A 27,947-nucleotide genomic window follows, 5' to 3' on the forward strand; every position below is an offset into this window, starting at 1 on the left:
AGCCAATAACTTCCTAGCTACACTACTGACATACTACTTTAGGAAACTTTGAGCGGGACGCCAGCATCCGGGCAAGATAATACAGGTAAACATCAGACACATGATCAACAAACGAGAAAAGATTTAATGGACTATACAAATCACGTGAAATTCAAACAGAAAACAAATGCTCTGCTGAAAATCCCAGGGTGATTCGAAGTCCAATAAAGGAATACGTGCACTTAACACATTAGCATACGCCAGTAAGTAACTATAATACGACACTTAATATATTAGCATACGCCAGCAAATAACTAAAATACAGCACTTTTTCGGCCCTTATTTTTTCCAAAAGTTCACTTTAGCTGGATTCATAATTATTCTGTGACAAGTGCAAGTTTAAAGATAATAATAAGAAGAATAAATAGTGATGATAATTTCCTGACTTATTTTCTTATGATAAATGAAAACATGCTATTAACATCATTGAAATCTTAAGAAGATTACTCGGGAATTTCCGTACATTTCATTTTGACGGAAACTACCGAAGAACTGGCAAAATGAAGAAACAAATCCTGTAGTAAGTACCACCGGAAAAATGTAACGCGGTAAACCGGTATTATACCTGTAAAAACGTGCATCTCTCTCTCTCTCTCTCTCTCTCTCTCTATATATATATATATATATATATATATATATATATATATATATATATATATATATATATATATATATATATATATATATATATATATATATATATATGAGTGTGGATTAAACCGTAAGATATTGGTAAATATGTTTAGTTCGGTCTGAGTTCAGGATATTTGTTTTCAGCTTGGAAATTCGATGGTCTACCTGATTTCTGACAGATTGGCTGTTAAAAGTTAAATAAACAGACTTGAAGTTTTTACGAATTCGATGGAAATTTCCAATAAGATGGCAGATTATTTTCAAAAGTGGTTAAGTGAGGATCAATATCAGGTTGTTTACATCAGAATGAATAATTCCTATTTTAACATCTGTCAAATTGAATCAGTCTTTTAGCTGTGTTCAGTTATAATCTTAGAGGATTTAAGTTCTTAAAATTTTAATTGGAAATGCAAAGTGCTCATTGACTTTAGAACTAAATCAATAGTTTGGAATTATTGTGATTTAATTCAAGGATATTATGGACTACACCATTGAGATGTATCATGACTTTTATTATAATAGAACATTCAAGGCTATTGCCACATCAGCACATTCAGAATTTGAATTCATTCGGAATACAACTGAAATTCATTTGGAATACTTTATACTTTTATACTTTTAGACATGTGATTTCTTTTTTTTTCATTTGGTATTTATTGATAATAATTCATTAAAAGATAACAATAAATTCATTTTAAATTTTCACTTTGTATTCTAAGGAAATAAAATATTTGTTGAAATTTTTAAACGTGTTACTTTGATTTTTTAAAAATAATTAGTTTAAGACCAGAGAATCGTAAAAATATTTATTCAAATCGATTCCTAAATCGTTCCTAATAATTGCTATTATACTCGCCTTCTTAAGTTGTGTCGAAAGATTGGACATTCGGTCTCCATGGCTGGGATAGTGGCCCTCACAGTTTAAACCTTATTTCATCTTATTCAGCGTAACATTTTTTTTATATATACAAAAGCATGCAAATTCTTGCTTATAGAAGAATTTGCAAGTTTGTTTTTTTATCAAAACTAAACTGATAGAAAATTTAAAAAATTGCTTTTCATCATCCTAATGTAACAGGTTCAGGTGCTCTCAATGTGCAAATATTAGAGAAAGCAACTATTTTAGTAGCTCCAATACAGAATAATTATCAACCAATCCTGGCTAGCCAAACCCATATATACTCTATTTTATCTTCTCCCATTTCCAGACTAGCTCCCTTTATCTTGTATTAGTCATAAACACGAGTCTATACATACACGTAATCTTGTATGAGTCATGAACACGAGCCTGTACATGCACGTAATCTTGTATGAGTCATGAACACGAGTCTGTACATGCACGTAATCTTGTATGAGTCATGAACATGAGTCTGTACATGCACGTAATCTTGTATGAGTCATGAACACGAGTCTGTATATGCACGTAATCTTGTATGAGTCATTTACATGAGTCTGTACATGCACGTAATCTTGCATGAGTCATGAACACGAGTCTCAACATGCACGTAATCGTGCATGAATCATGAACACAAGTCCGTCCATGTGCATAATCTTGTATGAGTCACGTACACGAGTCTGTACATGCATGTAATCTTGTATGAGTCATGTACACGAGTCTGTACATGCACATCACTTGTATGAGCCATATACACAAATCTGTACATGCACATTATCTTGTATGAGCCATGTAAACGAGTCTGTACATGCATATCATCTTGAGTAAATAGCTACATAACCTGTCTCCCATGTAGAACTATACCAATACTTTGAGTAAATAGCTACATAACCTGTCTCCCATGTAGAACTATATCAATACTTTGAGTAAATAGCTACATAACCTGTCTCCCATGTAGAACTATATCAACAACTTTCAGTTAATAGCTGCATATCCTGTTTCCCATGTAGAAATATAACAAAGACACCAATGGGATGGCTAACTATCCTGTTTCTGATGTAAAACTATATTAACATTATTGAGGTAACATCCAAATAACAAGTCTTCCATGTAGAACTATATCAACAACATCGTAAGAATAGTTAAATATCCCGTCTCCCATGTAGAAATCTATCAACAATATTGTAAGAGTAGTTAAATATCCTGTCTCCCATGTATAAATATATAAATAACATTGTAAGAATAGTTAAATGTCCTGTCTTCCATGTAGAACTATATCAATAACGTTGGAAGAATAGTTAAATATCCTGTCTCCCATGTAGAAATATGTCAACAACATTGTAAGAATAGTTAAATATCCCGTCTCCCATATAGAAATATATAAACAACATTGTAAGAATTGTTAGATATCCTGTCTCCCATGTAGAAATATATCAATAACTTTGTTAGAATAGTTAAATATCCTGTCTCCCATGTAGAAATATATAAACAACACTGTAAGAATAGTTAGATATCCTGTCTCCCATGTAGAAATATATCAACAACATTTTAAGAATAGTTAAACATCCTGTCTCCCATGTAGAAATATATAAACAACATTGTAAGAATAGTTAGATATCCTGTCTCCCATGTAGAAATATATCAACAACATTGTAAGAATAGTTATATAACCTGTCTCCTATGTATAAATATATCAACAACTTTGTTAGAATATAGTTAAATATCATGTCTCTCGTGTATAAATATATAAACAACATTGTAAGAATACTTAAATATCCTGTCTCCCATGTAGAAATATATAAACAACATTGTAAGAATACTTAAATACCCTGTCTCCCATGTAGAAATATATAAACAACATTGTAAGAATACTTAAATATCTCGTCTCCCTTGTAGAAATATATAAACAACTTTGTAAGAATAGTTAAAGATCTTGATCCCATGTAGTAATGGGATGGCTAACTATCCTCTCTCTGATAAGAATAGTTAAATATTACTTTAATAATATGAACAATGATAGTAATAATACCATAGCAAATTTACTAAGATCATGTTTTTAAAATCTTGTAATGCAGATATGTATTATTTAAATAACGACTGTGGTTTTTATGTGGGGAATGTACAAACACGCGTATTGTCTAAACGCTATACACATGTATTCCTATATCCGTAGTAAGTAAATTTAGATCCAGTAACATTGATGCAAGGATTGCTTGCGCAAGCGAAATTCCATTCTGCAGACGGTGTCAGTGAAGTACATTTTCTTCGTGTAAAACAGCTGTTGTAGCAAACGTTTATGTAATACGGTATTCTAACCCATGGAACAGGTTATAAAGGTTATGAACAATACGTCAGATGGAGATTGAAAAAGCGCACAGTTATAAAATACAGAACTGAAACGGTGTCAGATCACACCAAAGGTAGATCGTGCCATACGAGGTTGATACTATTAAGAATACCAATCATATGGTATCTTTGTATGATAACACCGCACAAGGAAGGGATATAGGCGTGCAGGGAAGCACGGGAAACTAGAACTGTAGACAATCCATACACTCACTTCCAAGTCCAACTCCTGGAGCTTGTCCTAAAAGTCAATAACTTTGGATTTAATGAAGAAAACTACCTCCATATCAATGAAACCGCAATCAGCACACAAATGGCCCCTTCGTGTGCTAATATTTGTATGGGAAAACTGGAGGGTCAAATATTAGCATTGGTTGAGCTTACACCATACCAGTGGGTACGCTTTATCGATGATATAGAAATGAAGTAGATGATTTCATATTAAAGGCAAGCCAGTTCCATCCCTCAGTATATATAATCATGTATTGGAAAGTTATATTGTATTAAGAATTTGTATTTATTTGTAATCATAGAAATGACTATTGTAAAAACGAATTCGCTACCATCGTCATGCACAGTAATAATTAATTTAGAAATAAAATATTATTTAAGTTATAGAGCATAATATTCTTGGTATTTTAGGTCAAACATTTAGTAAAATACTTTTTTACCTAAACGTTGTTGTATTAGTCTGATTTAATTAATTTGTAAGCATGTCTGCTCTCGTTAATTTATTCGATATTTAATCATTTTTCATTATATTCTAAAAGACACAAATCCCACAACTGCATGAAGTTTGTAAGCTTGAAAGAATATTGTAATTTTATAACTATTTTTGTATCTAGAATGTAAAATTTAGGTAGACGTATTTCTGTGTCTAGAACGTAGATTGACGGATATCCTATGCAATAACATAATGCACACAAATAAAGCATTTGTATACAACCTGAGAAGTAATACGTTCTAATTATTTTTCAGATATGTCCACAAAGAAGGTAACATGCAAATCCATTTATTCTTGTTAATGTTGTCAAATACACGTGCCACTCAGATAAAGCATGTTAGGAATGGGTTTAGCAGAAAGTCAATACACTCGTCTGTTACGAATGGGTTTAGCAGAAAGTCAATACACTCGTCTGTTAGGAATGGGTTTAGCAGAAAGTCAATACACTCGTCTGTTAAGAATGGGTTTAGCAGAAAGTCAATACACTCGTCTGTTAGAATAAACAGCCTTATGCTGGACATTATGGCAGATCAGCCATTTTGAATCAACATACCTTAGAAACGTCATTCATTCAAATCTTAATAGGGTTATCAACGTAGGACAAGTAGCAATAGTAAACATTTTCAACATGGTCATCTTGGTGGCCATGTCGGATGCCATCTTGGTGGCCCTGTCAGATGCCATCTTGGTGGCCCTGTATTATGCCATCTTGGTGGCCATGTCGGATGCCATCATGGTGGCCCTGTCGGACGAAATCTTGGTGGCCATGTCAGATGCCATCTTGGTGTCCCTTTCGGATGCCATCTTGGTGTCCCTGTCGGATGCCGTCTTGGTGGCCCTGTCAGATGCCATCTTGGTGGCCCTGTCAGATGCCATCTTGGTGGCCATGTCGGATGCCATCTTGGTGGCCCTGTCTGATGCCATCTTGGTGGCCATGTCGGATGCCATCTTGTTGGCCCTGTCGGATTCCATCTTGGTGGCCCTGTCAGATGCCATCTTGGTGACCATGTCGGATGCCAGTTTGGTGGCCATGTTGGATACCAGCTTGGCAATATGATTATTATTAAATATTATCACAAGTACTTTGGCAAAACCCCTATGTCAGTATGACCCTCCACGGAGGAAGCATAAATAATATCATTGCACTAATGACTGATATACTTTCTACACCACAACGGTTATGAGTGAAACTACACGATCTATTAAAACAATTTGGATTAACCAGAAAACTTTAAGTAGAAACATGCAGCTATTCATCCATCCATTAGGTATCGTATTTATTGCGTTTCTATAGTCTTTAACTAAGTACGAGAAAAACATATCCAACACATTTAGTACAATTCAACAAATGATTTAATTCTCTAAGTTTTAAATGAAACTTTAAAAGGAACTTACCGTATTGTGAATTAAATTCCAAATAATACTACAGTTAATAACACAAGTCCAAAGGTACTGAGTGTTGCGAATGAATTCCTGGATTGTTTCGACTAAACTCATTTATTGACGGTGCTGATGTAGCAATAGTATTGAATATAGTGATGAACCAATAGTCATGATACATCGCAGTGAAATAAAACAATTTTCTTGAATGAATTCACGATAATCCCAAAATATTATTTTTTCCCCAGAATATTAATGAACACTTTGTAATTGGAAAGGAATAGCTTTCAATAAACTATTCGTCTCAAATTATATCCGAACACAGCAGTAAATACTTGTATTGACTGAAAATAAAAGAGGAATGAATAATCTTGGTGATCTAAACCTGATATATATATATATATATATATATATATATATATATATATATATATATATATATATATATCGCTTGAATTATGTCGAATAAAAGTTTTCTAAAAAAAATGGAAAATTATCCCATACTGTAAACCAGTTCGTTTCTATAACCTTCTAAGGTCATAATCAAGACCAAGTGTTGAACTCAAACCAAAAACATGCATGTATAATGTACAAACAAGACAAAAAAATCAGGTACTCACTAAAACTCTATCCCCAATCATACACAAACGTCATCAAGAACATAATACATACTATATATATATATATATATATATATATATATATATATATATATATATATATATATATATATATATATATATATATATAAACTTCACCTCATAAAAAAGAAAGAAACAGTACAGATTTCATTCACATAATAGTCAAATATACAGATCATGATAAAATAATTAAAATTACACGGGAAGAGGTCCTGTGAATATCACAAAATACACATAAAACAACACAAAACTTCTGTACAGTATTATGTACATTTAATTGGCAGTGTTTGTTAGTAAGTTTATTATTATTTTCGATGTATTATATGATATTGCTAATGTATCATTGTATGTTGGACTTAACCCTTGACCTTGCCCAAAATCAAGTTCATTTTCTACTTGACTTTAAGCATTGGTTTATTTTTCTGTAAACAACGACTACATGGCTAAAGAACTTCCTTATGAGTACGGTTCAACTATTAAGATTATTTTGTTTGCCCGAGTCAAGGATATTGCGTTTACAACATTTTGTTTTCTAATTATATCTATCCTGCAAACATTAGGAACCTTCCGAAAGGTTATTTTGCGTTAGGTAAAAGATTTTATTATAAAATGTTAATTAGTATTGTATCTATTAGTTCATTTGGGCTGGTATTTTATTTGTGCAAATTATTTTTTTCACTGGAGATACAAAGTGCTTATAAAAATTAACATCCATGGAAATAGAGACTTGAATTTATAGTGAAATTTCAAATAAAGACATATTCTTGGATTGCATTATTGAGATTCAGCAAAACACCCTTGAATCCATAAAAGCCTGGGGGAGGTGGCACCATTCCCTTCCCCAGGAACAACTAGCAGGCTGCGGTGCAGTCAGAAAAATGTGGCACATGCACAATTGTGCGCACGCCACTATAGTTAAACTCAACAACAACAACACCCTTGACACATCACCACAACACGGGCCAAAACACACACATGAACATCTTCAGCGTTTGATATAATTTTTGATTTCCACTAAAGTTTATTCAAAACCTTAATAATTAGGACTTGTGTCTGTAATTCTATGATTATTTGGGATTATTTCGCAATACCCAATTTTTTAAAACATGTTTACTTTGTATTGTAAGAAAATGAATTATTTGTTAAATTATACAAGACCGTAGATACGTAACAGAAAACTGAGCGCTCCTCCGGGCTACAAATGTATCTAAAATATTTCCGTGAGCTTTGTTTTTTATTTATTTTTTTATTTTAAAAACAAAATTACAATTCATCCCCTTTTGGAGTTTTCTAAGTTCCAGGTATTATTTCATGTTTTAGAAATCTTTATTGAAACAAACAGGCTTTTATACAGTTATTCAGAGTGAACAGCTTTGTTCAAATCCTACCTAGTAGTGGTTAATTAAACTTGTTGAAAAAGGATGAATTGCTCCAGATTGCCAGAAAATAAGTTCTTTATGATGTGAAGGCTTCCTAAAGGAAGCAAGAAACAAAACATATTTTGGTGCAGTATTTGGCAGGAAATATTTTCTTTGATAACAGTGCGTTGGATTTAATTAGTAAGTCCCCGTCTGGCGATAACTTGCAAGTTATGGAATTGAAATTAAACAAGGATGAAATCGATTTAAGAAAGCTTGTGCTTCATAAGAGGAGACAAGATAAGAAGAGAACGACCAATCCAGTTACAGACAAAAGTAAAAAAAAAATGCAATTGCAGATAAAGGAGAGACAGACAAATACAACTGCAGCTACAGAAAGAGGAAATAGAGATATAGAAAGAAAAGATAGGTTAAGGCAAATAAAGATGCAACTTGAAAAAGAAAAGAGAAATGAAGAGAGAAAGAGAAAAAGAATAAAGGGAATTTTAACTTAGATTGAACTAATTGCAGTTGCCAAGTGAAAAGCACATATCCACGTTAAAAAAAATTCAAGATTTGCTATTACTAAAATAGTAGGTTAGTACCTTTTGTCTTTAAAGAAAAAGAAGCAGATAAATATTTTCCTCATTTTGAAAGTAATTGCTGAAAATTTGTATGGCCTTGAGAGCATTGGACTCTATTATTACAATATGTACTTTTTGGCAAAGCTCGTGGCATCTACATTTCTTCGTCAATACAGCAAAGTGCTTATCATGATTTGGTTTAACAATGTGTCTTGAAGGGTCGTGGGTTGGTACCTGAGGCTTAATGGCAAAAGTTTAGGAATTATGAAAAAGAATTTGTCAAACCCATGTTGAATTAGCAAGGAAAAATGAGCAATGATTTGATAGGCGGTGCTTAGCAGGACAGTTGGGCAAGATTACAAAAAGTCTCAGACAACTCATATTAGGTGAAGAGTTCAAGCATTGCGTCTACGGTGATGTTAAGATTTACACTAATGAACACAAGATCGAAACTTCAGAAAATGTTGCTCGTACAGTTGACGAATATTCCTTTGCTCATAAAGTTACTTTTGTCCACGCATCAGTCTTTTCTGGTAAAAAAAAAACTAAATTATTTCAGTCTAATACGAGCACATCCAAATCTCAATCTGGCACAATTTTAGGAATCAAGTTTCTGATAAGATTGATCAGAAACCATTGTCTCTTCTTACGTGCACCTATTGCCAGAAGAAAGAGCATGTTAATTCTGATAGTTACCAATTGAAAAATAATCAACATAATAAAGACAGACCTATTGCAAATGCTTTTATTTCTAAGAGGTCAATGTCATAGTTATATATTGAAAGCAATACATTTGTTGGGTCAAACAAACCCCAGTCTGATTTTGCTACTGAGAATTATGAACCATTCATGTCGAACAGTTCAATATCATTTATTAGTCTTTCTGTCACTCCTATTCATATTAAAATGTTAAGGGACACAGGAGCTTCTCAGAGTATTTTATTATCAGGTACTTTGCCTTTTTCTGAGACCTCTTCTTCTAATGAGAAGATTGTTCTTATTCAGGAAGTTGATTGCAACTTTGTTAATGTTCCTCTCCACCGTGTAAATCAATCATCAGACTTAGTCTCAGGACCCGTGACAGTCGGAAAAGTGAAATTTGTACCCATCGAGGGTATTCATTGTTTGCTAGGCTAAGACCTAGCTGGAGATAAGGTTGCGGTTAATCCACTTGTAACTGGCAAGCCATGCTTTATCAAAAAAATCGATCAAATGGAAAATAAAATCCCTGAATTATACCCAGCTTGTGCAGTTACTAGATCTTCGGCATGAAAAAGCTCTTGAGAATAATGTTTATAAAGCAATTATTCCTTTAACTGACGCATTTATTGGTCTGGTTTTAGATGAAGTCACTTTTACTACTCGTTTCGCTCAATCAAAGGATATTGATCACAGTGATCCTCTTTTAACTACTCATTATTCTTATTGTAATCAGGATTTTAAAAAAAACAGCAATCATTTGTCGTCAACAGGAATAAGATCCTGAGTTATCTCGTTTGTTTCTGATTGTTATTAACGAAACTGATACACAGAAATACCTCTGTTATTTTTTTCGAAATGGGGTCCTTATGAGAAAACGGAGACCATTTGAGGTACTTGCTGGTGACGAGTGGTCAGTGATTGTAGTTCTAAAGTAGTATAGGCAGGAGATTCTTAGTCTGGCCCATAAAACTCCTTTGGCTGGTCATTTAGGGATAAGTAAGAATTCTCACAAGATCTTAAATCACTTTCATTGGCCGAAAATTAAAAGTGGTGTTTGTAAGGTCTGCATATCATTTCACACTTGTCAAATTGTAGTAAAATGCAATCAGAAGTTACCTAAGGCTCATCTACAACCGATTCCCGCATTTGAAAAACCATTTAGCAGTATAATGGTGGAATGTGTCCGTCCTTTATCTACGACTAAGTCAGAAAAGCAATAAGTGTTGACTATAATGTTTGCGTCCACAAGATTCCCATATACAATTCATTTGAGGAATATTAAAACTAAAACAGTTGTAAATGCTTTGAAAAATTTTTTTCTTCACAATTTGACTTCACAAATTTTTCCAGTCTGATCAAGTATCAAATTGTATGGCTGTCTAATAAGTTGTCAATGAATCAATCAATTCAAGTGAAAAATGAAATTAAGGTACAATAAAACTGTAATGGAGAGAACGTTTCATTCTGGTGATAGTTTTGTCTCTATTATTCATTCTTCAAAGTTTTCTTCAGATTAGGTATTATGGTCCTCACATAGAAAGAAAATAAATACAATATTGAGATGTAGACTTAATAAATGAGTACTAGTATGTTGATTTATATAACCAGGTCAACCATACATTCAATTTCACTGAACCTATCTCTCACAATAAGGATTTAGGAGATGAAATGCAATCGGACTGCAGTGACTTTGTTATAAACAATCTTCTGAATTCAGAAATTATGAATAATCTGGGCCAGAAACATTCCTATCTGCAGCAACAAGAAAATTATGAACTAAAACAGCTATGATATGAATATGAACACTTGTTTCCTGGTGTTCCTACGCTAACAAATAAAATCTACCATGACGTTGACATTGTAAATCCAACAGCTGTGAAACAGTATCCGCACAAGATGAACCTTCTCAGAGAGTGATGTTTAAAATAATATCATTATTGTCTGGAGAATGATTTCACAGAACTGAGTAAACGTGATTGGATTTCACCATGATTACTTGAACCGAAACCAAATAATACTTTCCGCATGTGCACTGAATATGGATAGTTGTACACTGAATATGGATAGTGGAACAGTGTGAGTAAAACATTCATTTCCGCTGTCAAAAATAGATGACAGCATTGATAAAATTGGAAACGCAAAGTACTTCACCAAATTTTACCTTTTGAAAAGGTTCTGGGAAATTTCCCTGACATTTTGTCAGTGACTCCAGATGGACTTTACCATTATAAAAAGTGATGCCGTTTGGGATGAATGGTTTGCCTTGTACCTTTCGATGTTTATTGAAGATAACTGCTTTGCTTACATTGATGATATCATTATCTAAAACATCTGGAAAGATCACTTACAGACAGTTCAGAAATTCTTTGATAGATTCATTTAAGCAAATTTGAAAAAATTAATTTAAACAAAAGTGGGTTTTGTATCAGATTACTAGGACGTACCGTTTGACATGGACAAGTTAAACGTATCGAAGATAAGTCAAGGCTATCTCTGACTTACATGTGCCTATCAGTAAAATGCAACTGATGCGATTTTGGGGTATGGCTGGATACTATTGGAAATTTTGTTCCAAGGTTTCATTGGCAAGTTAAAGGCCTTACTTAAAAGTGCAGCTCCAAATTTCAGTAAAAAAGTTTGTTGATGCAAGTTATATTGGTGTTGGTGTAGTACCGATTCAAGAAGACAAAAAAGAATCAATGTGTGTTATCTTTATGTCCAATAGTTCATTTGGGTAGGAATTTATTTATTCGAATTATTTAATTCGAGGAATTCTTCACTGGAAGTACAAAGTGCTCTTTAAAAATAACACTCTTGGAAATAGAGACTTGATTTTATAATGAAATATCAAATGAGGACATATTCTTGGATTATATTATTGTGATCCAACAAGAAACCGTTGACACATCTGCACTACATGGGAGACCACAGACACGTCAATAATTCCAGCGTTGGATTTAATTTGCATATCCAACAAAGTTTATTTGGGATTTTATTCACAATACGGTAAGTCATTTTTGTTGTAAACTTTCGCCTTGTATTCTTGGGAAATACATTATTTGTTGAATTTCACAAAGCTTGTCTATTTCTTATTTGAAGACCATATAGTCGTAATACTAATGAAAAGTGATTGGTTTGAAAGACAGAAGAACTAGTTAAGTTTGAGCAAGCTGCGGAAAAGGTAGCCTGGTTCCCGATTGTTTTGAAGCTTCTGTTACTATCTAAATATATGTAGGGGACCAGTCTATAAGTAAGGCACAGGATGTTCCGGTTAGTGTAGTTGAACTTTCGACTTCCGGTACTTGTTACCCATGTGGTATCCATCCTCAGGCAGGAAGATTTAATAACTTAAAAATGCTTTTCACAGGTGAATGAAGTGATGGTATCATGAAACTAGGCCCTCCCTCCTTCCCCGAATCAGATACAGATAAAAAACATTCTATCTTTAGGATCCCGACTTCTGTATTTGGGGAATATTGGCAGATGCGGACTTAGTCCGGCTCATGTTCAATCCGTACCCAAATCGTTTCGTACTCGGTGGAAATTGGTCGTTTCGTACCCAAGGTGCTGGTCGTTTCGTACCCGATGTGCTAGTCGTTTCATACCCGGGGTGCTAGTCGTTTCGTACCCAAGGTGGTCGTCGTTTTGTACCCATTAATTTACAAGGTCAAATATACTGTATTGTCATATTTACCTCTCCCTCTCTAGGCTTAATCTTTTTCCTACCTTAAAAATTGCACGAGCAAAGCATATCAGGGCAAAAAATTAACCAAACGCAAATAATTGCAGTAATTGTATTGTTTTCACTGTATAATAGCATCTTTTGTGCTATAAAGAATTTTAAAAATTCACATTGCCATTAAAAAGAGAAACAAAACTTTGGCCAAGTTTAATTAACGTAATAAGTCCTTTCTTTTTTCATAAAGCTTGCAAAAATCGGCTGAAAATTGTGGCTGCACACATTGTTACAAATGTTTATTCTATCAAAGCAACCAGAAATTATGCGATCTTTTTTAAACAGGGTTGAATGCAGATAAAACAGTGTTGCTTGATTTAGTTTCTCTTCCCCAAGGACCAATACTGGTGTTAATTTCAATTTTTCTTGCGTGAGTTTAAAGGTGTTGATCATGGTATACTATACGACAGCCAAGCCATTTTGGGGTGCACTGCCAGCCACATTAACTTACTTGTGCAAAGTTTTGGACACTTTCACCGATCACAAGAAACTAACAAGTTAGTGGCATACTTGAAATTCTCTATGTTTTCAACTAAGTATAAATATTAATATTTTTTCATGGCAAGTTAAAATTTGTTTTCATTTTTTGGCATAAACTGTTTTATTTTGTTATCCTTCTAAATATAATGCACAAAATAATCATGCAGATAGAGAGAGAGAGCAAGAGAGGATAATTTAACTTTGCACTGCATTTTACAAATATTTACTTCTGTGTTTTAAAACTGATTTAATTATTTAAATAATCAAATATATGTATGCATGCTTAGTACCCCAGTTAATTTGGCATATATTTTGTCCAGAATAGAACACTAAAAATTACAATCCGATGAATGATTGAAGATGTCCCAGTAAGATGAAAGATTAGCTCAAACAGGTTTCTTAAAGAACAAAAGACTAACAACATTATTCCGAATTGTACATTCCGCCATTATTTCCCATTAGGCCTACTGGTTCACTTACAGTTTCAAATTAATTTTATGATGAAATAGTGTATAAAAGGCAGTTAATATATATATCCAGATCACCGATTCTGACCTTAAAACACAAGTTTGTATGTTTTATCATCAAAGGATAGCATGCAGAAAATTGATATTTGCTACCTTACTTGGAAAAGGGTTAATGGTCAATCAGCTATCAAAACATAATGCTTGTGAATGGGCAAGAGTTTGTTTGTCAACGTAATTGATATAAAAACTAGGCCTTGCTATTGATGCCTTTATGAATACATTTCGCTACAACAGAACTAACCGGGCTAAGGTGAGGGACAGTAAAAAAAAATATGGAATGGTCAGTCAATGCACAGGTGCTCGATGGAAGCTTGATGTTGAGGGGAAAAAAAAACAATAATCTAAAGGAAAAAATCATATAGAGTGACAAAAATACCTTAGATTACCGCCATGACCCATTCTGACATAGGAGCCTCTCTATCATAATATATAATATATGACAGAGAGGGTCCTATGTTAGAATGGGTCATTGGTGTAATCTAAGGTATTTTTTTCACTCTATTTGATATTTTTCCCCTTCAGATTATTTTTTTTCTCGCCATCAAGCTCGCGTCGAGCACCTGTGAGTCAATGTATCTCTTAAATGATCACAGGACGAAGTAGTTTTCACTGTCCTTACAGAAGAAGGCAAAGTTTACATTTTTAGGTGACTTGACACACGCTTAAGAATGGCATTTTGTCCAAGTCTCAACATGTCTTGATTCTGGCGGTCACGTGCACTGCTTATTCCGCTACATTCGGAAATGAACACAATAACGAAAGCTAAAGTTGTTTATTTGATGTACATTCTCAGGGCTGGTCGAGGATTATCTGTCTTGTCTCCACTATGGTACTGGTCTGAGTATAAAGGGACTGACACTCTTTCACTTACTTCTGTCTGTTATATCTCTACTCTCTTTCTTATATTCTTGACCACTCACCACCCATTGCATAACAGTCAAGTGTGACTTCATCAACATATTTAGATAGATAGATAGGTAGATTAGATTAGATAGATAGGAATCTCTTCGGTGAAAACTCCAGTATTGTCACCCAAATTGATGACCATGATTTATTTTATGATCAGATGAGTTGGCTAGCTAAAGTGGATTAAGAGTTTGAAAGTGGCAGATTACGATGGTAATGTGAGCTTCTTTATTGTTTGTATCAATTGGTGGTGTTTTTAGAGGGCCCAGGCGATAAATGCTAAGATTTTCTTAAAATGGCAATTTTTTTATCCCTGGAACTTTCTCTGATTTCATTTATAAAATGCCAACATTATTGTACCTGAATGTATTCATGGTTGAAAAGTCAACTGTCTATATTTAATGTATATGACATTGGGCCCTTTTGTGTATTGATATTCCGAAAATAATGCTATAATGTGTGAGAATATTTGCATTTAAAACAAAAACAATTATGTCTTTTATAAAAGTTCCCTCATGCCAGCAAGAATGGTAAATTGGGTACTTAAAAAATATAAACAATGGCAACAGTACAACATAAATTGTTAAAAACACACAATTTTAGTTATAGCAGACACTTACGATATATCAGGGAATAAAATTATACAAAGGTGATGTCATTCATTATACTAGATGTATCGTTTTGGAATTTTTTTTATATGTAATGTCTTTTGAGATGAGACTCGGACATTACAAATGACCAGTGATATCTAGAGATATTGGTATTTAATATTGTAATGTTTTGTATGGGCAAAAAGTATGTAAAATTAAACTATTTTGAAGGAAAGAAACCTATTTATGTCATTTGTTGGAAATTGACATTATAAAGAGTGGACATTCAATCTGTTGCATAACTCTTTGTTAAAATATACAACATAATGATAAATATTTCTTGGTATCTCTCCTTCTCTCTCTGATTTCAGAGCATAATGAACTTTATAATGGTGCTGAAAATTGGTCAGAATTATTAAAAAAATACTCAAAATGTTTGACATCCAAATCAGTGGTGTCATTAGATGCGGGAGTCCATGGATTTGGCCTTTAGGATCCAGTTCATGACCTGGTTTTGTCAGTTAATTTACATCACAGGATTTAAAATACCCAGTCTTTGTCCCCTAAGTTCCCATGCCTGGTTTACAAAATGGCTGACAGTTTATGAGTATTACTCTACTGCTAAAATGTAAGAAATCAATAGTGATATGCATGATGGGGAATAAATATACTCTAGTTGTACAATGTAAGATAGCGATGCCAATATGCATGATGGAGCATAAATATACTCTAGTCCTACAATGTAAGATAGAGATGCTGATGTGAATGATGGGGAATAAATATACTCAGTGTTGCTATGTAAAATTCAGATATTGGAAGAGTTGCATGAGTGAAGAGTCCACAAGTCCTTAATCTGAAACACTGTTGACAGCCCTGTAAAACGCAAAATGGCATCCTGTTACATGAATTAATAATTCTTGTGTATTTGAATAATGTAATAGTAAAGCATGATTGGCCATACTTTGTGATCACTAGGGGTGAAAAGATACAATTGTGCCATGTATCTGTACGATTCATGATACAAAGCCTGCGTTATGATACATATTGAGATGCAAAAGAACTGGATGGAAGGTAGGTGATGCTTTATTATAAATGTTAATATTCTTGGTTCTATTTCCAGTGTGCAGATTATAGATAGACATATAGTTATCACAAGGCTTCCGATAACGCACAAATGTGCATCCCTGATGCAATAAAAGTACAAATGACGCATTAAAACCCCATCTTTAGAGTCCTTTTGGAAGCATTAAAAATTTTTGGCCTAAGTTGATTTCCAGCTTATGGAAAAGGTCCAGGTTTCTTGAACAAGCAGCGCCTTGTGTCTTCATAATGTTGTATAGTTCCCTATTTCATATTGTTCCTGCTTTGCACCCCACGACAGGTATAGAGCAGTCTCTGAAATGCTTAATCACGCCTATTTGGATGCAATTTCTTTTATCAGGGACACAGAAAATCACATACATTGGAGTCCTCCATGTGTACCCTCATTTTGAAACACTACATTAACAGTTACATTCCAATACATGTATAATAATAATAATAATGAGGACTTTGTATAGCGCCTAATCTTTAGAAGCTCTAAGCGCTTTACAACATTAGACAACACCTATAACATAAAAACATATATAATGATATTATTACAAAAAGCAAACACCATGAAATTAAAATATATAAAAAAATGAAATTAAAAAATTAAAAATAATGCATATGGCTTTCTCTGTCTGCTAAAATTACAATGTTAATTCAGATTATGCAATCAGCAGAACTTGAGGTCATGCTCATTCATTCTGCATGGTGTTCATCTCCATATGAAAACATAAATAACTGATGTGAAAAAATGCTAGTCCTTGTTTGATCTATATTTCATTGTTGACAGACTTGTTCACTAAATAATTCACTACCATATTCATTGTTGCCAGCAACACGTAAATAAATAATTGTCATTTACATGACACATGTACATGTATTTAAACTGGCCTAGATTTTGGTCTGTGTGAGAAAATTATGAAGGTTAGCTGAGGGTACCAAGAGTATGAGGCGGTTCATAGGGAAATAAAGACATGAACAAATTTAAAAAAATGTTCACAACTATCTTTGTGGCAGTTAACTAGAGTGCAAAACATGCTACTGGGTGGAGACTGCACTTTTGGCTGGTGGTGCTTCTGTTTTTTACCTCCTAGTTTTAATCCTAGTGAGACTTCAGAGTACACTCAGTTGAAAATACAATGTTCATCATGGCTGAAAGCAGGCTCCCTGACTTTGACCAGGATAAACTTATCACAGATGCTTGCATGCATTTTAAGTAGAATCTGAACTCATTTACTGGGAGTGTGTTGATGAAAGAGCTCATTGCTGTCTGGTCTTACTGTAGAAACCTCAAAGTGGGACCTGTTAACATCTTGTAAGGACGGTATACAATTCAGATGTTTGGGTCCTCAGGACTCCATAAAATAGCATGCTAATGGAAGCCCTGAATCATATATTTATATGCTGTTCTCATTGATGACAGATAACAAAAAAAATTCAAACAGACTACCTTTTGGTTGTCAGGTAGTTTTATTAAATGTTTTGGGCCATTTAATGGTGACTCCATTTGACTTGCTTTAGCCAGCAGTTTTGCACAGTCTCAATGCTTTGAAGACATCTTATTACCAATTTCATGCCTCACTGAAACTTGGAAGACATTTCGATGTTATCATCAAAACAAAAGAAATAATGCACTTTCCTCACACAAGGAAAATCTTATCTAGAATACATCCAGGTATGGGATTGAAGATGAATACCAACAATATCTATCTCATTGTACATCCTGCAGATGCAAAAGGCTGCTGCAGCCACAAGTACTTGTATCTGTTAGTAAAGAAGGATAACTGTTGACTACACTCAGTCCAATAATATAAATTTTTACATACACATGGTGATAACCTTGAGCGGTTTGAAATCTGCCCCATCACTGATTCTGTACTACTTTTATTTATTCCATCAGTGCTTACATTCACTTGTTAAATATCTCTGCACAAAAAGAGAAATTTAAAATTTGTTCCACATGTACAGTTTAAGGAGAGATACTGTCAGGATTTTATCTTAAGGGAGACCTCCCCTTTGTCAAAGAAACAAGGGGGAGTGGGAGAAAGAAATGGCCATAGTTCCATATTTACTTATCACTTCAATATCTGTCTCTCTTCCTGCTCCACTTTCTTAGAGCTCTACTGAAATCAACAACATTAAAAGCTGTCATATGTTTTTGTAGCTAAATTGATTAATAAAAGAAAAATGAAAATTGCTTTATACTTATAAATTGTCTGTATTTTGAGTTAGGCTCAGTATTCTGCCCTTTCTGCATTTAATTTCAAATACCACTACGGGGAGCTTGACCTCATGCAGTCTATTTCGGTCCATCCATCATGTACATCTGACTTATATTTAACACCATTCGCATGATCACAATCACTCACTGGTATTTCCATTAACACTTTCCCAGCTTCATTAGTCTGATATACTTCATAACTGTAATAATTATTGTATTTACCAAACAAAATCATAATGAACCATGATGGGAATCATACATTTTGGGTTTTCTAGGTAACCTGTATTTTAAAAATGCATTGGTAAAACTTCCTTCATGGAAGATTTAAACTATGCCATAATAATACAACAACCATTTGTGTCATGCAGGACGAACCCAGATGTGTCAAAAGGTTACCTACCCCAAAGGCAGATATTGCAACAATAATTAAATAAAATTTTACCTACCCCAAAGGCAGATGTTGCAATTAAATAAAAATTGTATACTTCACCTCGCACATTTTCATATGCAGGACTTTTAATTAATGTGTGGGATAGTTCTCACACATTACTGTTCTCCATGTTTGCAAATTCATACAAAGTTTGCATGATTCATGCAATTGCACACTCTGACAACATCTCTTTGCATATTAATTAATGACTTCTGTTCATATCACTGAATGACTTCTGTGCAAATCAGTGAATGACTATGCAGATCAGTGAATGACTTCTCTACAAATCAATTAATGACTTCTGTGCAAAGTTTCTCTGTTGTTTTGCCAATACTTCCTGTTTGTCACACAGGGAATAAGCTACATTAATTTGATTGGTGGTTATTGTTTCACCTGGACTGGAACAAGCAATAGCCACCAATGAGAATTCCGTGTAAAATGTTTCACCGTGTGACACACCAGCAGTGTAGCTTTCAAACTGACCAAAGTAGACATAATACAATTAAACATAGAAACTTCATGTAAAAGTGGTTATTAAATGATGAGTAAAATACTTAATTATACACGTGCAACATATATGGAGTATAGTATATCCTGTACCTGCTGCTTGGTTAAGATAATTAGCATGTAATAAGGGTAGTGGGGGCAAACTGCAAACCATGTCACTTCGTGTTATAGATGGCGAGTGAGTATTCTCAATAGTCATTTTCGTTTTTACTAATAAAAACAGTGCCTCTGACTGCAGATGCTGTTTCAAGTGAATTCTGTATTATAAGAATACAAATAAGGCAAGCTAATAATAATTATTCATGACTCTGTAGAATAAGATAACTTGCATAAGGTAAGTATAATTTTGTATTGATTCTCCAGCTCTTTTATTGATATGTGTATCACTGCAGCAAAAGTGTTGATGCATCCATATACATGTATTGATGAATCATTTCACCCCTATGAATCACACAGTATCATTGTATTATTGACCATACTAAGTGATTACACAGTGATTTTGTATGATTGGTCACACTAAGTGATCACACAGTGATTTTGTATGATTGGCCACACTATGTGATTACACAGTGATTTTGTATGATTGGCCACACTATGTGATTACACAGTGATGTTGTATGATTGGCCACACTATGTGATTACACAGTGATTTTGTATGATTGGCCACACTATGTGATTACACAGTGATTTTGTATTATTGGCCACACTATGTGAGCACACTGTGATTTTGTATGATTGGTCACACTAAGTGATCACACAGTGATTTTGTATGATTGGTCACACTATGTGATCACACGGTGATTTTGTATGATTGGCCACACTATGTGAGCACACGGTGATTTTGTATGATTGGCCACACTATGTGATCACACAGTGATTTTGTATGATTGGCCACACTATGTGATCACACGGTGATTTTGTATGATTGGCCACACTATGTGAGCACACGGTGATTTTGTATGATTGGCCACACTATGTGATCACACAGTGATTTTGTATGATTGGCCACACTATGTGAGCACACAGTGATTTTGTATGATTGGCCACACTATGTGATCACACAGTGATTTTGTATGATTGGCCACACTATGTGAGCACACAGTGATTTTGTATGATTGGCCACACTATGTGATCACACAGTGATTTTGTATGATTGGCCACACCATTTGAGCACACAGCATATTTGTATTATTGACCATATTAAGTGATCACGCAGTTATTTTGTATGATTGGCCATAATATGTGATCATATAGTGATTTTGTATAATTGTATTATTTTTAGCCAGGTGTCATTAATGTATGCCCTAGTTGGTATGTAGTCTTGTTGGTATGTATGTCTGGTTGGTAATGGTATGTATGCCTAACTGGTGTGTAGGCCTTGTGGAATAGCTGTTTTGTGTAGAAACAAACTGTTAGTTAAGTTTTGGATTATTTTAGGTAATAGTTGTTATTGGTGGCTGTCCATCTAGGGTTGACCCTGCAAAGGCATCTCTATGGCAAGTTTGAAAGTTAGCTTCTTTGGTAATTCTGAAAGTAAGTAGGTCACAGTTGTTATGGGTGGATGTCCATCTAGGACTAAGCTTGCAGAGGCATTTCTTTAGTTAATTCTGAAAGTAAGTAGGTCACAGTTGTTATGGGTGGATGTCCATCTAGGGCTGACCCTGATCAATAAGCCTTTACTACTGTCATTTCTTATAGTTTTAAGATGTTGATATACTGCATTTATTAAGGAGTGGTAGAAGTCTAGTCAATATGTTGCTAAGGAGTGGTAGAAGTCTAGTCAATATGTTGCTAAGGAGTCATAGAAGTCTAGTCAATATGTTGCTAAGGAGTGGTAGAAGTCTAGTCAATATGTTGCTAAGGAGTGGTAGAAGTCTAGTCAATATGTTGCTAAGGAGTGGTAGAAATCTAGTCAATATGTTGCTAAGGAGTGGTAGAAATCTAGTCAATATGTTGCTAAGGAGTGGTAGAAGTCTAGTCAATATGTTGCTAAGGAGTGGTAGAAACTTGTTACATGTATGTTGCTAAGGATATGTAGAAGTGGTCAATATGTTGCTAAGGAGCAGTAGAAACCTAATACATGCATGTTGCTAAGGAGTGGTAGAAGTCTTAGTCAATATGTTTCAAAGGAGCAGTAGAAACTTATTTGTTGCTAAGGATAGGTAGAAGTTTTGTCAATATGTTGCTATTGAGTGGCAGAAATAGGAGAACTTTGATTTATATTTATCATCTTTGCTTAACCAAGAGTTCATTGGGGCTTACCATTCCATATGTATATGCAGTGTGAACCAATCAAAATGTTTTACTTTGACCAATCAAATTAAAGCTGCAGCTCTTTTTGCCTTGGTTATTTAAAATAGCATAATATGGCAAAAGATGGAAATGACTGTTTATCTGAAAACTGTCATTTGAGCCATTTTATTGGCCACAGTTGAGGCACCTTCCTCATAACAAAGGCTGCTGCGAAATCATGTGGCAGTGTTTATGCATAGGAATTTGTTCCGTGTAAGTTCTGTAGAACATTTGGCTTTTAAAAGCATGTGGTGTTTTTTTGCAATCCACCAAATTTTTTTATTATTTCATTTGAATTCTTTACTCATTTTCAGGGTTTGTATGTCTTACTATCAGCTATCATAAAGAAAACTTCATTTGTCAACAACCATTTATCTATGCAAACATTGAATATTCAATTACAGTCTTCTAATTACAGTGGTATTTCGCCCTCGTCTGATGGAGGGTCTGAAAATGACCTGCCGACAAATGACACTTGCAGCTGACAAAAGTTTACTGAGTAAGTTAAGGAAAAAGACAGGCTATTCCTTGATGAACTGTAAGAAGGCGCTGGAAAAATTTGAAAATAATATTGACCAGGTTTGTATATCTTATATTTGTCACTTAGGGTATTTTTTGGTCTACAAGTCAGTGTGCAGTCACTTATTCCAATGTCATCTTCCTCATGTACAAGGACACTATTATATTTCATTATAAATTAATACCACATGGCCATGCAGTGATATTTATTTATTTGTCCAGGTTACACCTGTTTGTGGGCAAGATTTGACATATGGGATCAAATTAGTGAGGCTACCAGTAGGGAAATTGGAAATGTAAAGAATATTAATGATAAGGATGGAACACAGTTAAAATGTCACATAAATACAATAAATAAATACTGTGTGTTTCTTTTAATTCTTTAATATGTGTCTGAAATACAACAACAAATTTATACTGGTAATTGCTGTGGATTAGGGGTACTGGTGTTGTCTTTTATCCAAAGCCACTATCAGGGTATAAACAGTTAATTGGCTTGGATTGTTCTCTGACCAATCCATCAGTCATGATCAGAGAGAGATGCCAAAACAATAGCTTAAGCATGAACACAGACAATGTGTTGACATTATATTTTTTATGAAATGCAGAACTAAGAATGGATTGATGATTACCTATGAGTATTCAATCTGCATTTTGAATTTTAACCTATGTTATGGGCATTCTGACGTTAGTATGTGACAGTATTGTGAATATATAAGATAATTATGCGCTTATTCTCTAGCCATCAAACATATAGTTCCTAATGTAGATTACTTCCCTTTGTAGGATTACTTATAGCCTTGAAAATTGCTCAAGCATGTCAGATGTCAGGGAATCTATTGCCAAAATATGGTCAGGAAGAATGGGTATAGTTAAAAAAGGATGAATAAAGAAAAATGCATTTTTTTATTTTAGGAACAAATCATATGCTTTGCACAAGGACACTATAGTCTAGACTGTAAGTACTATGGGGATCTTGAGTTGTGAACTCTTTAGTTGTTTTCTTTTATTTCATGTTGAAGAAATCAGAAAACACCAGCACGTATAAATGCGTACAAAATAATGCTAAAATTTGTTAAATGAGTCGTATTAGTTTGTAACAAATTATTGACATAGTAACTGAGTTACAATTGGTACAGCTGGGTGACCTATTTTTGATTTTGCCAATTGCATCTCAGAATCATTGTAATACTGGTATGTAAAGCAATTGGACTTAATCCATATACAGGTTGATTCAGGGTATAAGACAAAACCCAGAGGGGCCCTGAGTGGTCTAAAGTGCTCTCCGTTATGGATCACTGCCATCTCACATGGGTTCGAGTCCAAGTTTCGGCTAGCGTGGGTACGTGGGAAAGCCTGCCAGTAGCTTCTTGTGGGTCGGTGCTTCTTCCCTGGGTTTTCCAGGTTTCTTCCTCCACCAGTTATACTGGCCGCCATGTATAGCCTATATATGCTGAAAAAATGTCGTTAAACCCTAGAACAACAACAACAACTGTCTACGTGGGTTCGAGTCTCGGATTCGGCTAATGTGGGTATGTGAGAAAGCTTGCCAGTAGCTTCTCGTGGGTCGGTGGTTCTTTCCGGGGTTTTCCCGGGTTCTTCCTCCACCACCATTAATACTGGCTGCCATGCATAGCCTATCGTGTGCTGAAAAATGGCATTAAACCCTACAACAGAAACAATAACAAAACCCAGACAATCGGAAAAAAAATTGTTGCCATATACCCCTAAAAATTCAGTAAGCAGTTCAGTTAGGGACAGATTTATAAATAACATTGTTATGTACACAGTCTTACCCACTTACATCACTTATGTTGACAAAAATGCAATGTCCTGGCCCAGTGGTATATTATTACTACCAAATTTCATATTCTTATGTTGATGCTGAGATAAAAAGGTCCCAACGTGAATGCATCCTATGTTTTCTAATAGCTTATGTGACAAGCTGCAATTTCCAACCACTTCTTTGTTCTAAAATTACTTTATGTTGCTGTCGCAGTTACAAAACAGGCTTGGTTCGATCCCCGACAGAGTCATACCAAAGACTTATAAAAATGGTACTAATGGCTGCCTTGCTTGGTGCTCAGCATTAAGAGGTTAGTGTTAGGACTAGTTGGCCTGGTGTCAGGATAATGTGACTGGGTGGGACATCATGCTACATCTGTGGCATGATGTCCCAGTGCTAGACATCACTATAAACTGCCACACAGCAGACATTGTAGCAATATGACTGAAATATTGCTAAAGCTACATTAAAATTTTGAATCATACACACACACACAGACACACACACACACACACACACAAAACAGGCATTTGTTTAGACATACAAAGGTGACCTTTTGAGGTGACTTGAATAACACATGCACCCTTCATCAATTGAAGTCAACACCAAACTTTAATAAAAGCAATGTACTCTGATCGATTGTTGCTTTTTCCAAAGTGAAATTTTCCTTTATGCAAGGGAAATTTAACTTTATGCTTTTGAAGGCTACCATGGGCATAAAATGCAAATTAAATTAATGATGTTATGAAACTAGATATATGGCCGCCAAGTTATTTGAAGGTGGGACATCTTGCAACAATGTTTGTGAACATTTTTATTATGTTCATTTTTAATTTCCCTCTGAATAGCCTCATCCCCTTAGTAGCCTCAGCAAGACAATAGTTCTACCAAATTCTAGGCCAGTATAAGTACATGTACATATATATAACATGTAAGCAACAACTTTACATCCTTGTGTTACTGGTGACAATATCATAGTAATTTTTTAGTGACTTGTGTTTGTTGACTATGGGATATAGATCAAGCAAAGACTCATTCGTATAGCAGAGTGCAATGCAGGGAGCATACAAAGGAACCAGACTAGCGTAGGCAATGTTATGACGGAGTAACTTCCCTATATCTCGTGAGCTCTCATACGATTTCCATCAAGCTGTTCAAGATGTCATCCAGATGTTTAACCTCAATGCTTGTTGCACTAGAAAGTGATCTCCAGATAAAAACGGTGTGCACTAAGAATCATTAGCGAAGAAAGTGAAAGAAGCAGAACACAAAAGAGTAACTGTGGATCTAACTTTAATGAAAAATGGAGGAAATAATTCCCTTGACTGGAATACGGCACATCCATTAGGACTACCAGTGTGACTTCTAATCATGTGATTGCAAAGACTGCAAAAGTGAATAATCCTTTCATGGCAGGTGTTTAAGAAATTTAAAAAATCTGCCCTCATTCGCCACAAGATGTCTGGAGAAAACATTATCACCCAAGAAATTCTTTCACAACAAAAAAATCAATACAGTTGCAGAGACAAATGCGGTATTTGGACTACAAAGTCAGGGGGTCATTGCAGATTTTGTTGGTTTTTAGCTTTGCTGCAATAAAAGAAAAATCTTAACTTCAACCTATGAAAGAGAAGACGAATCATTAGCCTCTTTGATTTTTGGATAAATGTGTTCAAAGTACAGTGAAACCGATGATAGGAAACGTTTTATGTCATGCAGTAAATTAACTGTTTATGTCATGCAGTAAATTAACTGTTTATGTCATGCAGTAAATTAACTGTCATTTGGTTGAAAAGATTTGTTTGTCTTTTTGTATTGGCTTATATGTAATGTGTTGGTCAATAATATTGCTACAAAAGATGTATGAATTTAAACTAAACGAAAAATGAATATAATTATTCTTTGAATGGACAATGCATTTGTTTGTTAATTGTGCCTCTTTGTTTATTTTTATGTTTTGAGAGAAAGATAGTATGTTGTACAAGTTGTAGTATCCTATTTGAAGCTGAAAAAGTATGGGTCAGATGAAAATTTGTCAGTACATTTTTGACCCCCACATTTTTTATTTGACCCCCCCCCCCCCCCGTTCTGACACCAGTTTTTTTTTTTACACCCTTAATTTTACTCCACTGGAGGATACACTGATTTATATCTTAATATCAAACTTTTAGTTGTGCTCAGTTATAATTGGAGAGGAATAGTTTATTGTATTTGCTGGCCTATAAGTTGATACTTTTCTTATCAGAAAATCTGGGCTTTGTCTTGTATTCTGAAGAATTGTATATATGGAATGTCATTTAACTTTTCATATGTTAATTTCTTTCCAAAGTACAAAAAATAATCTGTACAACATATTTAATTTTGGAGAAGAGATTGTGTTTGAAAAAATATAGGAACCCAAATTGAGAAGGATTTTTAAATATTTCCATGATCATCAGTATTCACTTAACATCAGATGTAATTGCACTAAAACAGCATGCACTGGTAAAATTCATTGTTTATATTTGATTCCATATATTTGTATTAGAATAGACAAGTTAGGGTATGAATGATCATGAGAAAGACACATTCTGAATTACGTTACATTCGCTTGAGGGGCCCTGAGTGGCCGAGTGGTCTAAAGCGCTTTCCGTTATGGATCACTGCCATCTCACCTCTGTATGCGTGGGTTCAAGTCTCGGATTCAGCCAATGTGGGTATGTGAGAAAGCTTGCCAGTAGCTTCTCGTAGGTCGGTGGTTCTTGCCAGGCTTTTCCCGGGTTCTTCCTCCACCATTAATACTGGCCGCCATGTATAGCCTATCGTGTGCTGAAAAATGGCATTAAACTCTACAACAACAACAACATTCAGTTGAATTGTCATAGACTCGGATGAGGTTACGGCAGTAATGTTAACTTCATTTGAATTATTATAGACACATATGAGCAACAGCTCTTTGTAAGAAAATATGATTCCAAGAAAAATGTTTAGATATGGTAAAAGGAACTCTGAGGAGTGGATTTTGGTGACTGGCTTGATATTTATAGATATAGTATAGGCAACTCTAAAGAGTGGATTTTCATGACTGGCTTGAAATGTCTATATATAGTATAGGGAAATCTAAGGACTGAATTTTAATGACTGACTTGATGTATCTAGATATAGTATAAGGAACTCTAAGGAGTGGATTTTAATGACTGGCTTGGTATGTATAGATATAGTATAGGCAATTCTAAGGAGTGGATTTTAATGACTGGCTCTATAAGTCTAGATATAGTATAGGGAACTGTAAGGAGTGGATGTTAATGACTGGCTTGGTATATCTAGACATATTATAGGGAACTTGAAGGAGTTGATTTTGATAACCTGCTTGGTATGAGTAGATGCATACATGCCAACCGTTACGCTTTTGGCGTAATCATTGTGCTTTTTTTCACTAAATTACGCCTTACGCATAAATGTATTTGGATTACACTTTTTCCTTATATCCCCCTACAAACAAAATTAATAATTTGTTTTCTCATTTTTATTAACATCCCATTAATCCCACAGACCATATTCTAGAAAAGACGGCTTCTGTGTAACT

General features: G+C 34.5%; 1 protein-coding gene across 2 annotated transcripts in view; it reads left to right on the forward strand.

Moving 5' to 3' along the window:
- Positions 1 to 12,564: 12,564 nt before the first annotated feature.
- LOC149790221 (elongation factor Ts, mitochondrial-like) overlaps positions 12,565 to 27,947 on the forward strand; it is a 33,139-nt gene continuing 17,756 nt past the window's right edge. The window contains exons 1-2 of one of the 2 annotated variants that reach the window (XM_089972241.1): positions 12,565 to 12,669; positions 22,496 to 22,656. In XM_089972241.1, coding sequence (XP_089828367.1) covers positions 12,657 to 12,669; positions 22,496 to 22,656 — 174 coding nt within the window. In that variant the 5' untranslated portion in view covers positions 12,565 to 12,656. Of the gene's footprint in view, positions 12,670 to 12,717; positions 12,969 to 22,495; positions 22,657 to 27,947 lie in introns of those variants that run through there. The other variant, XM_089972242.1, reaches the window with a different exon arrangement.

The sequence above is a fragment of the Sinohyriopsis cumingii genome, chromosome 10, assembly GCF_028554795.1.
Source record: "Sinohyriopsis cumingii isolate HCF-2022 chromosome 10, ASM2855479v2, whole genome shotgun sequence".
Taxonomy (NCBI): domain Eukaryota; kingdom Metazoa; phylum Mollusca; class Bivalvia; order Unionida; family Unionidae; genus Sinohyriopsis; species Sinohyriopsis cumingii.